The sequence below is a fragment of the Pogona vitticeps genome, chromosome 8 (assembly GCF_051106095.1).
Source record: "Pogona vitticeps strain Pit_001003342236 chromosome 8, PviZW2.1, whole genome shotgun sequence".
Taxonomy (NCBI): Eukaryota; Metazoa; Chordata; class Lepidosauria; order Squamata; family Agamidae; genus Pogona; species Pogona vitticeps.
The window spans coordinates 5,091,199-5,104,983 of NC_135790.1; the positions used below are offsets into that span (position 1 = coordinate 5,091,199).

The window sequence follows — 13,785 nt, forward strand, 5'->3', positions numbered from 1 at the left end:
TAATATATATTATCCACCCCCACAACATTTAACATTTATTTAAAAGGTGAACGATGAAACACATCGGCTACCTTCAGTGTCCCAAGGCAAGGGTGGCCAACCAAGTGCACAGTCCTCCATATGGTGCAGCTCCCCAAAACCCATCTTCCCAAGCTAGCTCTGCTCACAACAGTTCATGAGAGATACGAATCCCCAACCTCTGGAGGGCTGCACTTTGCCCTCTCTTGTTTCTACACATTTTTAATTACTTAAAATATATAAAAAACAGTATTATTCTTCTGTTCTCTATTACCCATCTTTACACTGTTTCAAAGACAAATAAGGCAGGCAAGCTTTAAACTGTACAGTATTTCATTTAACAGGATGATACAGATTAGTAGGTAAACTTTCCTCCATTGTCAGGCAGTTTACAGTCTTGACACCAATAATATACACAGCAGCTCATGTTATTCTTTTGAGCCCCCTTTCACCAAGACGACAACTAATGGCTCAAACAGAACTCTAGCAGTTATCATCTGTAAAATCTTACTGATCGTTTGAGTTAAAAAGACAAGACCACTATATTTTAGGGCACTCCCAGCATACATGTCTTAAATCCACTATATTCAAGTTACAGGACTGGCAACAGAGAAAAGCAGAACAAACCTGTTTGGACCTCCAAAGTTAAATGCCACAATACCATTTAATTCATCATTATTTTCAGTCGGATTGATTCACAGTGAAATCTTTTCCCCTTTCTTCCAAAGATAAGCTCAAGTTTAATCATTTATTGTTTCTGTTTAAATTGCAGCTCAATTCTGAGCAGAGAAGATGAATAAATATCTAATATGATGGCATACTTTTCTCTGAGCCGGTGATATTCCATTCTGGTTCTATAACCTTTCATACAAGCATCTCTTTGACCTTTATCCCCAGTGACTCATCTGAAAGCCCCAGAATACGGGGGATCTATTTTCACCTTTGTTTACTTGTTCATAATAAGAGTACACTCTATTCTATTTTTCTTCGCATTTTAAAACTCTACTTTAAAAATGGATTTCTCGATAAATTTGTGCTGTGTGTGCTGGACTACAATGAGGGCAGCAAATGTCTAATTACTGACCTTCGTAAGCCCTTCAGGAACATTTCTTTTCTCATTGAAGACTGCATTAAAATACTTCAGATAAATAAAATACACATATAAAATGCACTTCTATAATGACTTCTCTCAACATGCACAAACTGATTCCTCTTCCTTCACCACATTTCGGATCTTGAGCTGTTTGCCTAATTTGTACTGAAACCAGCTGCCTTGCGTGGTCACCAGTTTTACACCTGGACTAAGAGTTCTCTTATAAAGAAGCGTGTGGTTTGGACTTCTTCCCCCTGTTATGTTGCTTTGGATGACTAAGTGAAGGCAATATTTGAGAGAGCAGGCTATTTTGTATGTTTCCTTTCACATACACCTGATTTTATGTTCATTTCTGTTTTCCATGAATAAATGATTTCTTTGCTTAAAAAACCATTTTGGAGATTTGCCATGGAACACAGCGTGAAAGCACAAGACACTCCTACTTTGCTGAGGTCAAACAGATCAGGCCTTGACTGTGGCTACGTATAGATAGGTTGCTTTGAGATCCATCATGGAAGAAATACAGTATCTAAATACAATGAATAAATAAAAAGAAACCCATTTAACTGTAAACCCTCATCACCCCTCTGACTGATGAAGTGTCACAGATTAGTGGCTGAAGTGCATGCTGGCTTCCAAGGGGCAGGACTAGCCCATTCATAATCTCTTTCAATCCCATTATTTATGAATCCAGATGGTGAAATCTGAAAGCCCTAGATGAACAAATTTCACTCATTTTGAGTGTATGTGTGTGCCCGTGTTTGTTATCTATTACACCTTCCACACCTCTCTATTTAACAGGACTTACACATAATGGTGCCATGATAGGAGCTGTCATGGATCAGACTCATGGCCTTTTTGGCATTCCCACTTCTATTCACACCAAAGTTGTTCTTTGGGAAGCCCAGAAGCATTATGCTCTGCTATACCTTCTTGCTCCTATTCCCCAGTAACTAGAGCTTGGAAGTATACTGTTCATCATGACAGCACAGCTACTGATAATCTTAGAGGGATGGATAAAAATCAATGCTTTTTAAAAATTGAATTGATGGAAATCATAATTTACCATATTTTTTCATGTATAAGACTATACTTTTGTCTAAAATTTTTAGACTAAAAATTGAGGGTCATCTTGGTAATTCAATTTGCTATAAATCAAATCCACCCTGAATCTTAAGACTCCCTGAATCTGTCCACTCCTGTTGAAAATCTCTTCGAAGTTGGTGTCCATTACTACATCTTATGGCAAGACATTCCGTGGTTTTAATAATGCACAGGGTAAACACCCCTTTGCTTCTATTGTTCCTCATTGTCCCACCATTCAGCTTTCATGGAAGACTCTGGATTCTGGCAAACGGAAGGGAGGTGCCCAAATGAAAGCTACTCACTCTACAAAGAGCCTTACCGCTGTACCCAACGTCATCTCAGAACAGAGCCTGAGAAGCGTCTGGGCTCCCTGGATCGGCCACAAGGCTGCTGCCTGTGTTCTAGCAGAAACCACCTCAAAAGAAACATACACTTTTTTCAAAGCCACTTTTTGGTGATTGGGGGGGGGGACGCAGAACTCCCTCACTTCCTTGCCAAGGCGATAAAAGAAGGACTCCATGCTTTGCCTAACCCACTTGGCAACAAGTGTGATGTTCATCCCTAGGCTTGAAGAATGCAAAGCATAAGGGTGGAGGAGGCAACGGTGCTTTCCTTTCCAAGCCCCACGGAGGGTCATAATCTGGTCTCCACCAAAGAGCATGACATCAGGGTGAATTAGATGCTTCTCAGCCAACTAGGCCTGTGAGGCAGCTTGAAATAGACTCCTAATCCCACCCTAGCCACTGTTCAGGCATGTCCGAACAGGAGGTTCCTGTACTCCCACTTTTGTTCTTCAGGATACAGTCAGAACTACAGGAAACAGACAAATGAAGGTAAGATGTGGCCCTAAATTCCTTGTGTTAACACCGCACCTTTCCCTGTGTAGGTTGTTGTGCCTTTGAATAGCCCGAAATGGCCTGCACCTGCCATGCAGAGTGCCTGCAAATATCTGCCATCCGGTTTCTGACCAAGTATACCTAAAACTGGTCTAGTGATGATTGCAGAAGCCTACAGGAATATTTATCAGTATTTTATTATAATTTATTTATATCATTTTATCCTACCCTAAGAAGCAGGAAAAGAATTTAGCTGACCATCTTTGAATCAAATTGAAGCATGACGGCGGGAATGCCGAAAAGAGTGGTCAGACTACGGCTTTCAAGCCATGAGTTAAAAGTAACAACTACATGTAACTGGTTACTTCCTGCACAACAAGTAAATGTAGGAAGTTTACAAAGTTACAGAAGGAGTAATGTAAAAAGTAATTTTTAAGATACAATAAATAATATTTTTGAGTTATTGTCAGAAATAACATTTAAAGAGAATTTTAAGGCATTTTAAAAGGTATTTTGACAGGAAGCTCCTATATTATTATTATGTTATATTATTACGTTGCTATCAATACTAAGTGGCAAATGAGGTGTTTTGTTGCTTTGTTGCTTCCCTCCTTATAAATAACAATACATTAATCTAACAACAGTGAATTAACTTGCATAGAGAAAGTTCTTTTTAAAATAAAATAAAATAATGTGCCTAGCTCTCTGAGACACCCTGCTAAGATAGCGGCTCTCTGGGCACACACTGAAGCCGACCTAGGAATGTGGCAGCATGAGAAAAAGTTCTGAAAAGACTACTGAAGTTACGCAATAACCTTTATATAAAGAATACTTTCAAATCTGCTTGCAGTCAGCTTAAAATGTTAAAAACATTTTTAAAAAACACACACAAAAACCAGTAACAAGTCTTCAGACCCTGGAAACAAAGCAAAACCTATCCACTTAGGTTGAGGATGGGGAACGTTTTCCAACCTGAAGGCCAAATTCACTTTCAGAAAAGTGGGGGGGGGGACTTTTGTGGTGGGTGAGAGATTAAAACTCTCCTTGCCTGCAACTAAGCCTGAAGAGAGGCACTTCAACCTTTCAGAGCAAGGAAAACATCTGGACAAAAAGCAGTATCATAGGGAAGGAGCTCCGGCTGGATAAAAATCAATGTTTTTTTTTAAAAAAATCAAATTAATTTAAATCACAAGAGAAATCTAATTTTAAAATTTTTTAAATCATCAGAAATTTGATTTTTAATTAAAAAAATTAAATTAAATTAAAAATTACAAGGAGCTACACCCCGAAGGAGCAATCCTCTATTTATGATTTCCTAAGGTTATAAATAGGATTGTGGGCTTTCTGGAAATGTTTCCAACAGGAAAATTTTCTGCTACCCTAAATCAATACAAGATATGACTTACACTGAGTAAACAATTAAAACAACACAAAACAGGCCATGTCGATTTTATGTGCTTAAGTATCCATTTCCCCCCCTGAACTGTCAGAAGTAGCTAAATGAAAATATTTGTTTAGGAAACAAATTAAATGTACATGGTGTGGTTAAAATGTTATAGTTAAAAAACAGCAAAGATTTACCTGGAAATGATTTCGACTGGAATACTCTTAAATTAACCACTGGAAATTATGGGCAAAATCCTGTTGGCACAGTTCCACTGGCATAAACCAGACTGGAGCACCGGAAAGCTTTAATTTAAATCCAGGCTTTCTATTACCTCCCCGCTCCCGCATTTCAGCTTCTGAGGCTCCCTTGTGCTCCATTTTGCTCTTGGGGAAGCCGTGGGATGGGTGCAGGGGCTTTTAATAGTGCAAAAATCACCACCAGAGGTCCCGATCCAGTGGCAATTTTTGACTTTTAAAATCTTCTCTCACCTGGCGTACCTACCGCTCCCCAAGACAAAAGGAAATCTATGCAGCCTTTGAAACTGACACATGAGGATAGGAAGCTTTAATTTAAACTAAATCAATTATTTCCGGGGTCCTGATTCAGTTTACACAGTTGGAACTGGACCAAAAGAAATCAACTTCACAAAATAACATCTACTATGTTTTTTTGAGTCGTCCAAAACTGAAATTTTCCAGGCACTGAGTATATATTTTCATTTCTATATTGCCTTATCTGCTAAATCGTGTGTGTGTGTGTGTGTGTGTGTGTGTGTGTGTGTACTCACATGCACTCGCTCACACTCTTACAGAGGCAGTGACACAAAGGATTTTAGAGCAAGAACGAGGGGTGTACAATCACCTTGTGTGGCACCTGGGCCAAACCAATGGGGTTCCCTTATTACCTTGAGTGAACTGGAAAGGCGCTGTAGAACAGTGGTTCCCAATCTTGGGTCAGCCGGGTGTTCTTGGACTGTTATTCCCAGAAACCTTCACCACCAGCTCTGCTAGCTGGGGTCTCTGGGAGTTGCTGTCCAAGAACACCTGGGTGACTCAAGGTTGGGAACCTGCTCTAGAATATACTCCACATTCTCTTGCAGGTGTTCCCTGCAAGAAAAGATCAGCAGCAACTTCCAAGCTGTCTTGTACACTAATCTTTTCACTGCAAGAAGCCTCCAAGGAACCCCAGAATGTAAGTAGAAAACGCATGAAAAGGTTTCAGGAGGGTTTCAATTAACTTCCTTACAAATTCCATCCAGATGCTGAGAAGCTCTGCATTTACAAGCAGCACAGGTAAAGGTGGGTGTCAAATTCCGCCTGGAAACAATAATCAGTGCCTGACGAGGCAGCAGAACAGTTGTCGCCATCAGATCCCTGCCCTGCTTCCACACCGACAGAACGAAGTTGCTCCTTTCAAGACAGGGGGAGATTATACTGTCTGGTATTGGATTTCACCAGGTTAAGGTGAAAGGGCTGCAATGGCAGGTCTAAAGAGCTGCAGATCAAATCAGTTCAGTACTTAAGTATGTCTTGCATAAGGGGCTTCCTCTGATCATGAAGTATTATAGTTCATACTTTGCCCTTCCTCCGAGGATTGACAACAAGTAGGCACAGCGAAGTATGACTAATGTCTCCTCCAGCCGAATTCAATCATTTCCTAGAACAACTGCTACTAAACCATGTTTGTATTAGGAGGATTATTTTTTAGCCATTTGAAAAAGTCTCCTTTCCCTATACTGGAATTCAGATTGCTCTGGAACCAGCCAGTAGCTGGTCTCTATTAAGTTTCTCCCCCTTAAGTGTGTATATGTTTGTGATCTAGGTTTGTGAGTGGGAGAGTCTCTACAACAAACCACTTCCTTCTCTGATCAACATTGGATTTAGCCCTAGAGATGCCTCACCTTCCCACTTCCTGAAACAGTCTCCAGAGGCGAACATCTGGAATACAACAGCACAGTAAAACAGATCCTCCCCTCTACTACTGCTGCAGTTCCCAGAAAAAAACCTGGATTTCTGTCCACAATCCACAAAAAAAGCTAGGAGAGCTAATCTTTTAAAAGCGAGGAAGAAATTCTAATTGAAAACCAAAGACTAAATTACATATGAAAAACAGATGGTTTCCTGATACTTTTTGAAGAGATGAGCTATTATGGCAACCCTAAAATTAAGAATTCTTTTCCTGGATTCCACCAAATGCCCATTTCATCTGATATTCAGTTCCCATGAATGGTCAGTCAGGGTGTTCTTGAGAGCTCACGAGCGGGATGCTCCAGTGTCACTGGTACACAACAGCTGAAGACACACCATTCCAGACTCAGAGATTCTATTCAAGAATCATAGCACAGATAGACATATCCTTCAGATATCTCTTTTAAAAGCATCTGAGCTAGTGGCCATCAGTGGGTCTTATGAGAACGAGTTCTGTAATATGTATTACCAAAATAAGTTGTCTCATTTGCGTGAGCAGAGTCTACTACAAATCAGTTTCGCTGGTGATCCTCTCCAACTTCTAATATTATTTGACAGCAAGGAAAGTTTTCTCTCTACATCATGCCCAAATACATCTCTCTTTCCCCCCTCTAAACTAAAAAGCTTCAGGCACTTCATCTGTTTTTCTTAAGGAAGGTGATCCAAATGCTTAATCGATTTAATTCTTCTTGTGCTCATGACATTGTTGGAGACAAAGAAATTGTTGAGATGTCATGGCAAGGCAAGGTTGCAGAGAACTCTGGCTCACCAGGAGAGAGAAGCAAACTCGTGTATTAAATCTAGCTGCTCCTACCTGGCTCCCCCTGTTGGCAGAAATGGCTTACAACTTTTGGACTTTTCATTCATGGTTTGTTTACTTTGGAATTCCAACTGAGGTATTTTGGCCTCTCTTTCCACAAGCACAGCAGTGATAAGCCCTGTTTCACTGCGAGCTTATAGGAACAAAGCCTGCTCAGCCCTGTTTGGTTGCTGGCTTATATGAACAAAGCCTTTCATGTTGTATCTACTCAATCATAATCCATTTTGGAAGCAATGTCTTTGCACAGGGCTTAGGAGAATTTTACATTGACAATAATGTGTCCCATTACTGGAAGTCGCAGAGCCGCTAGTACTGCCACTTGGAAAGGACACGAGAAGCAGGACAAATAAGAGTCCACGAAAAAGAGACCAAATGCAGGTTGTTCGCTACTACTAACATCTTACCTGTTGAAAGCAAACTCATTCTCTGTGTCGTGATCATTATGTAGCCAAAATGGTCACAGAAGTGAGCAAAGTGCAGCTTTCCGGGTATTGCTTGGTTACAATTCCTAGTATTCCTCATTATGGGCCACCCTAGCTAGGACTGATGAGGGATGCAGTGCATCATCATCATCTGGTAAGCTGCACATTGCTCACGTTGCTCAGACTGACTGAAAGGGCCTCATCCTTTGTACACTCTCTCTATATAGTCTCTATATATTTCTTTTTATCCCACCTTTCTCCTTAAAAAAGGACCCAAAGTGGCTTACATAATTAAAAGGCAATATTTAAAGCTAAAAATAGAAAGCATACAAAAAAAAAATCTTTAAAGTGCTACAACATTTTTGCCTTTTTCTTTTGGTTTTGCTTGAAATATTTTTAAAAAATCAAACAAACACCACACTAAAAGATGATTTTAAAAAGGCAACACTAAAAACATATTCAAACTACTGTAGTAAGAAACAATAATGCATTAAAAAATCCCACACAGGCAGCCAATGACTAATGGGAAGTTTGCTTAATGAGAAAGGTCTTCGCCTGCTTTTGTGGAAGAGCAGCAAAGATGGGGTCAGGCTAGTCTCCTGTGGGAGGGAGTTCCAAGGTCTGTGAGGAACCACAGAGAAGGTTCTCTCCGATGTCCTCACCAAACACACCTGTGAAGGTGGTGGAATCAAAAAGAAAAGCCTCTCCTGAGGATCTTAACATCCAAGAAGGGAGACCTGCTCCTTGAGATAGCTTGGGCCCAAGTCCATTAAGTCTTTATAGCAGAATAATGTTCAATATAAAGTAGCTAGGTTCTCTTGTCTCCTCAGCTCATGCTCAGTTTGAAGTGATAACAGGAAAGCTTCCAGTATGGTAAAATCTATGAGCTGCTGCCACCAGCTTTTCAACACCAGCTACCATTGGGGAAGAGCAACAAAGATCCCTTCATAATACTCTCCCTCACCCAGTTACCCAAGCTGTTTCAAGGAAGCTGCCTGGAGATTCTCACGTAATCCCGCCTTGCACACCAAGGCACAAGTACTGATGGTGAAGTACTTGTAGGTATTCCATCAAAAAAAGGGATATGGCCTGCTAGCCACAGGAGAATTACAAAGCCAGCATGTGGGATCACACCACCGTTCAGGGATATTTGCATTAAAGGCAGGAAAAGGCAGGTTAATTCAGAGATAGTTAACATGACCCTCTGTAGTTTGCATTTCACAAAGATATACTGCTGAGGAAAGGACAGGCTGCCGTCAGCAGCAAAGACACCCCAGGATTTCAGGACAAGACATTCCGACTCATCTTAAAACCGTGTACGTGTGTGTGTGTGTTTTAACATTCTTTTTAAAGCAAATGCTCCGCAGCCCAAATTAATTCATACCCAGGCACTAAGCATTTCAGCTTCCTCCAATAAGCCTTCCTTTGGAAATGGTTATATTCAGCAATGCGAACCACTCCCCCTCCTCCATCTGCTCAGAAAAGATGAACAAACAAGCCACGGCTGAAAGGAGGAAGGAAGGAAGCAAGCATGTTGAGCCATCTCCTAGAAAAACCATGCCAGGGAGGAATGAGCCCCTCCTCCCACCATATAAAATTGGGGGGGGGGATAAATAAAGGGGGCACACACGGATCTTAGGTACCAAAATAATCCACTCAGTTCTAAGACTCCCCCTCACTCATAGGAACTGAGGGGTGGTCAAAGACAGAAGCAATTTCAGCGCACTCATGTTATCCCTCCCACACACACAAACAACATATTAAAAACCGGGACCGGTTTATGGGGCTGGCTTGAGTCATCAGCCATATGATCAAAGACTGGATCTAAAAAAGGGGGAATTGGTTTACTCACTGTCTTGGGTACAATCTGTTTCTTCGGCTGCCCAATCTTGAACGGAATCCTGGATGAGTTTTTTTTTTGGTGGGGGGGAGAGATGGGAGGGAAGAAAGCAGAAAAGATAAGAACTGCTGTAAACAAGCAAGGATGTCAAGTCAAACAACATCTTTCCTAAGCTGCTTTTTAGAAAGGAACTGGGTGGAAAAACGGCTGCCATTTGTGTTGAAATAATAATAAAAAATGCACAGTCACGCATTTCTGGGTTCCAGGGGTCTATTTCTGCCTGCCAATGTTATAGACTCCTATCCACACACATACACGCACCCTGAAAGCGGTCCTTTCACTTGGTACGATTTGACACGGGTAATATGTAGACCTGAAAGTAAATACTACATGCCCGAGGTGCCCTTGGCAGTAGAAGTTACTCATCAATCTCGCTTGAAAAAGTAACTGCAAATAAAACACTCCAATTACTTTGATAGGGAATAAAGTGGAGAAGAAAAGGTGGTCAACATGCATGCACTTATACATGCGTATATATACAGTATATGCAGAGAGAGACTCTGAAGCTGGTAATAGCCTCAAGGAGAAGCCTTCCTTCTTAAGGCCAATCTTACAAATCAAATGACCAGCTTTCATCTCTTCACTTGAACTACCTGCAAGGCGAAGGCAATGTTTCATAGTGACATCTAGGGAAGCTTCTAATATCTCAAATATCTCCAGCAAACCTGGCGAGTGATTGGCATACTGACATGGTGGACTACAGTACAGTTATGCCAGGTACCAGCAAGGCCAGAAGCTTGAGACGAATACACGGGTCTCTCTTTAACTGCAACAAAACTCAAACAATCCTGACTATTGCCCATTGTTCGTTTGTATATAGATATATTTTCTACTCATCATCCTACAGACTACATAGGTTGGTGTCGTTTGCAAACAAAACACTCAGCTGGTAGGAACAGAATGAACTGGCATGTGATTGTCACAGAGGCTTGCAAGGACTGAAAGTGTTTGAGTGGAGGGTTGCAGAGCATCCACATCAACATAGGGGCTTTCTGTGAACTTGACCTGACGCCCTTTTGTCTTGAGTCAAGCCATTAGTTCACCTAGAGCAATGCCATTTATTGTGACTGGCAGCAGCTCTTAAGGATTTAAGGCAAACCCCAGATTGTTTCTGGTGGCAACACAATAGGGGCAAAACCTTAGTTAAATTCTGTGTAGAAGGGGCAAATGAAGCAGAAAGATGCCTTTCTTGATACTGATCCATCTGTACCAATTTTTCAAAGTCACTCCAAGTTGTTAACGGAAGCATAAACTATACTACCATCACAGAAGCTGCATTTAAAAAAAAAATTCTCCTTTTTAGGCCAACATCACATCTTTACGAACTCTCACGTGCGTTGCCACTGGAAGTTTTATCCTACTGACAACAGCAGTACGAAGACTTCTCTTTTGCTTCCTTTTTCCTCTCCAAGCCCCAGACGTCTGCCGGGGGCTTGTACATGATTTCTGGGGCTGGAGTTATGAAAATCCCAATCCTAAACAGTCTTGTGCCAAATGGCAACTTTCCCTAGCAGCACAACAAGCTCCGATCAGCTCCGTTATTTTAAAAAGCTACATTCAGAGAACAATTAGATAGAGGCCTACTCAGAAACAAGTCCCACTGAGTGAAAAAAGGCTTATTCCCACTTAAGTATAGGACACCACGTGATGCGCATGAACGAAGTGAAAGCAGCCAGTCGGCTGTACAGCATCTTATGAAAGTTACAACATTCATAAGACTCTGAATGCTTGGTTGTTTTAAAATACTTCAGCATTTGTGTCTACATGCTTGATTACACTGCCGCTACTACCTGCAATCATATTGCACTTCTTATTTCTCAGTATTGCTGGCGTGGGTGGGTGCATCAAAGGGTCAAGCCTAAACATTAGAGGCCAAATCCTAAAACGCTGCGGGTAAGGTGACATGTTTGTAAAATTTGAGGAAGTAAATTAGCAGTGATTGGCAATTGCTTTAAATTGGTAACCAAAGATTTTGGAACGACTCCAGTTGCAGAAATTAGTATGAGGAGGATAACCTGAGCTTGTGTCCATATCGTTTTAATTTCTTGCCTTAATGCCTGATATACTGCAATTTTTGTACTTTCTGCACTTTTGAGGTTGGTTGCTGATGGAATGCCAATGTCTATAAAATATGCTTTCCTTTGTCGCTTATCCAGAAGTATAATATCCAGCTTATCAAAATGAACTGTTTTATCTGTGATAACTTGTTTGTCCCAGTACAGTATTGTGGTTTCATTTCCTAAAACCAGCACTGGCTAGAATTTATAATACGGATGAAAAGATGTCAACAATCCCCAAGTTTCATCTAACAGCTGAAAATGTTCTTTGAAACTTGGTCACACCTGCACAGATAATCCGTTGACGCTGTTGTAGGGCATCCAGCTATAGTATGATGAATTGTTTATTTAGATTTGTGACGTGCCCTATATATGTCACGTACACCTTGCACCATAATGATTTTCTGATAGTGCAAAATAACTTGGTCTTGGATAGTGCAAAATAACTTGGTCTCTGTTTTGGCCTGATGACACACTAATTTAATCCACAAATTTATTGTTACTTATCAACGTTATCATCCAGGAAGCAAATGGGGTACTGTCCATGTAACTGTTACTCAGATCATGCTATGTAACTTTTGTTGACACAACAAAAGTTTTCAGTTGCAAGCTGTAATATTGTGAATCCTTTATCATCTTCTGAAGTGGAACTGCCCTACGAGTTTCAAAGTTTGCCCGTCTGATCCATACAGAGATTACTGAGGTCAACAAGCCCATTCCTGCCCATGCTCCATGGCAAATAAAGGTGCTCTGGTACATACCTTTAGATGAGAGCACTGTTATTTTGATAGGACTTGAGTTTTCCTATTTAAACCATCGAGAGCATTGCATTTCCAGTACACATCTCCAAGTGAATGTGTTAACGATGGGGTTGCTCAGCTGTTAATAGCAGTAATTTCTCCTTTTGTATTAAGTTATTTTCTGAGTACTGCCTCCACTCTATCAAAGTACTTGTGCCTGAATAACAATTTAAGTTCCTTGTGGCATATATTGAGAGTTTCACAGGTGCCTCAATATTTATCAGTTTTCATTTTTAGCTTTTAAAATATTGTCTTTTAATGATGCAAGCCACCTGGGGCCTTTTTTATATATATAAAGAAAGGCAAGGTAAAATATTTTAAATAAATAAATGGGGGTTGTTGTTTTTGCTCCTCTAAGCTTTAAATAAACTGTCCATTAGTTATATCAATTACAGATTTTAATAAAAAAAATTAATGGTAGAGAGAAAAACAAAATTTGAATGGGAACATTTTATAACATGGAAAATATAAAACGCATGTAATAGACATTCAAAATGTATTCTACTGTCCAAATATAATATCAGTAGATTATGTCATCTAGCCAGATGCACTCAAATGGACGGGGCTACTACATTTATTTATTTTATTTATTTAATTAATTTATATGCCGCCCACACTACCCAAAGGTCTCTGGGAGGCTTACAGCATTTAAAATACAATGAAGATATGTAACAATTAAAATACAGTTAAAATATATATAAAGTTGCCATCAGACCCACAGTTGATATTATTTCAATTAAAAGCCTTCTGGAACAGGAAGGTTTTGACCTGGCGCCGAAATGTCATCAGTGTCGGCGCCAGACGAATCTCAGTCGGGAGGGCATTCCGTAGTCTGGGGGCAGCTGCCGAAAAGGCCCTTTGTTTACAAGCCGTCCCTCTTACCTCCTTACATGGCCTGCCTGGGCTAGAAAGTCACTGATTCAGAATATTGCTTAGATAGCGCTTAGGGCATGTTGACATACCAGACTCACAGGAACGCTGGAGTCCCACAAAAGATTCGATATATAATCAGAGATTTCTACCACATTTACAGAACATCTCAAAGGATGCATGAACCTTGGATTGGGTGAGAATTATGAAATGTGACGTGACTTATTTACTATAACTTATGCCACACTCAATAGTATGTATTGGAATAGAGATTTTTAAGTGACTTGTATGAGAGTTTATGTATTTTATTCATTTTACTAAGAAAACAGTCTTTTTACTGAGAAAATAGTCATAATATTGTATCCTTTGAAGTACTGTAGTAAACTTAAGTTTTATGGCATTTGAACAATCAGGCTTTTAATAAATTCTACATTTTATAGACTAAAATGCTATCTACATATATGAACTAGAATGTTTTTGTATTAGAAGACTGTGAATTTGCGATATACACTCATTTAGTTTTATATTT

The 13,785-nt window shown here is 40.2% G+C and overlaps 1 protein-coding gene across 4 annotated transcripts in view; it reads right to left on the reverse strand.

Moving 5' to 3' along the window:
- The window catches only part of BIN3 (bridging integrator 3), a 98,431-nt gene that overhangs the window by 48,502 nt on the left and 36,144 nt on the right, over window positions 1–13,785 (reverse strand). For 3 of the 4 annotated variants that reach the window (XM_078379667.1, XM_072978926.2, XM_072978923.2), the window contains exon 2: window positions 9,482–9,530. The exons of the other annotated variant lie outside the window; for it this stretch is intronic. In XM_078379667.1, coding sequence (XP_078235793.1) covers window positions 9,482–9,530 — 49 coding nt within the window. The remainder of the gene's footprint in view (window positions 1–9,481; window positions 9,531–13,785) is intronic. 4 annotated transcript variants of the gene reach the window in all.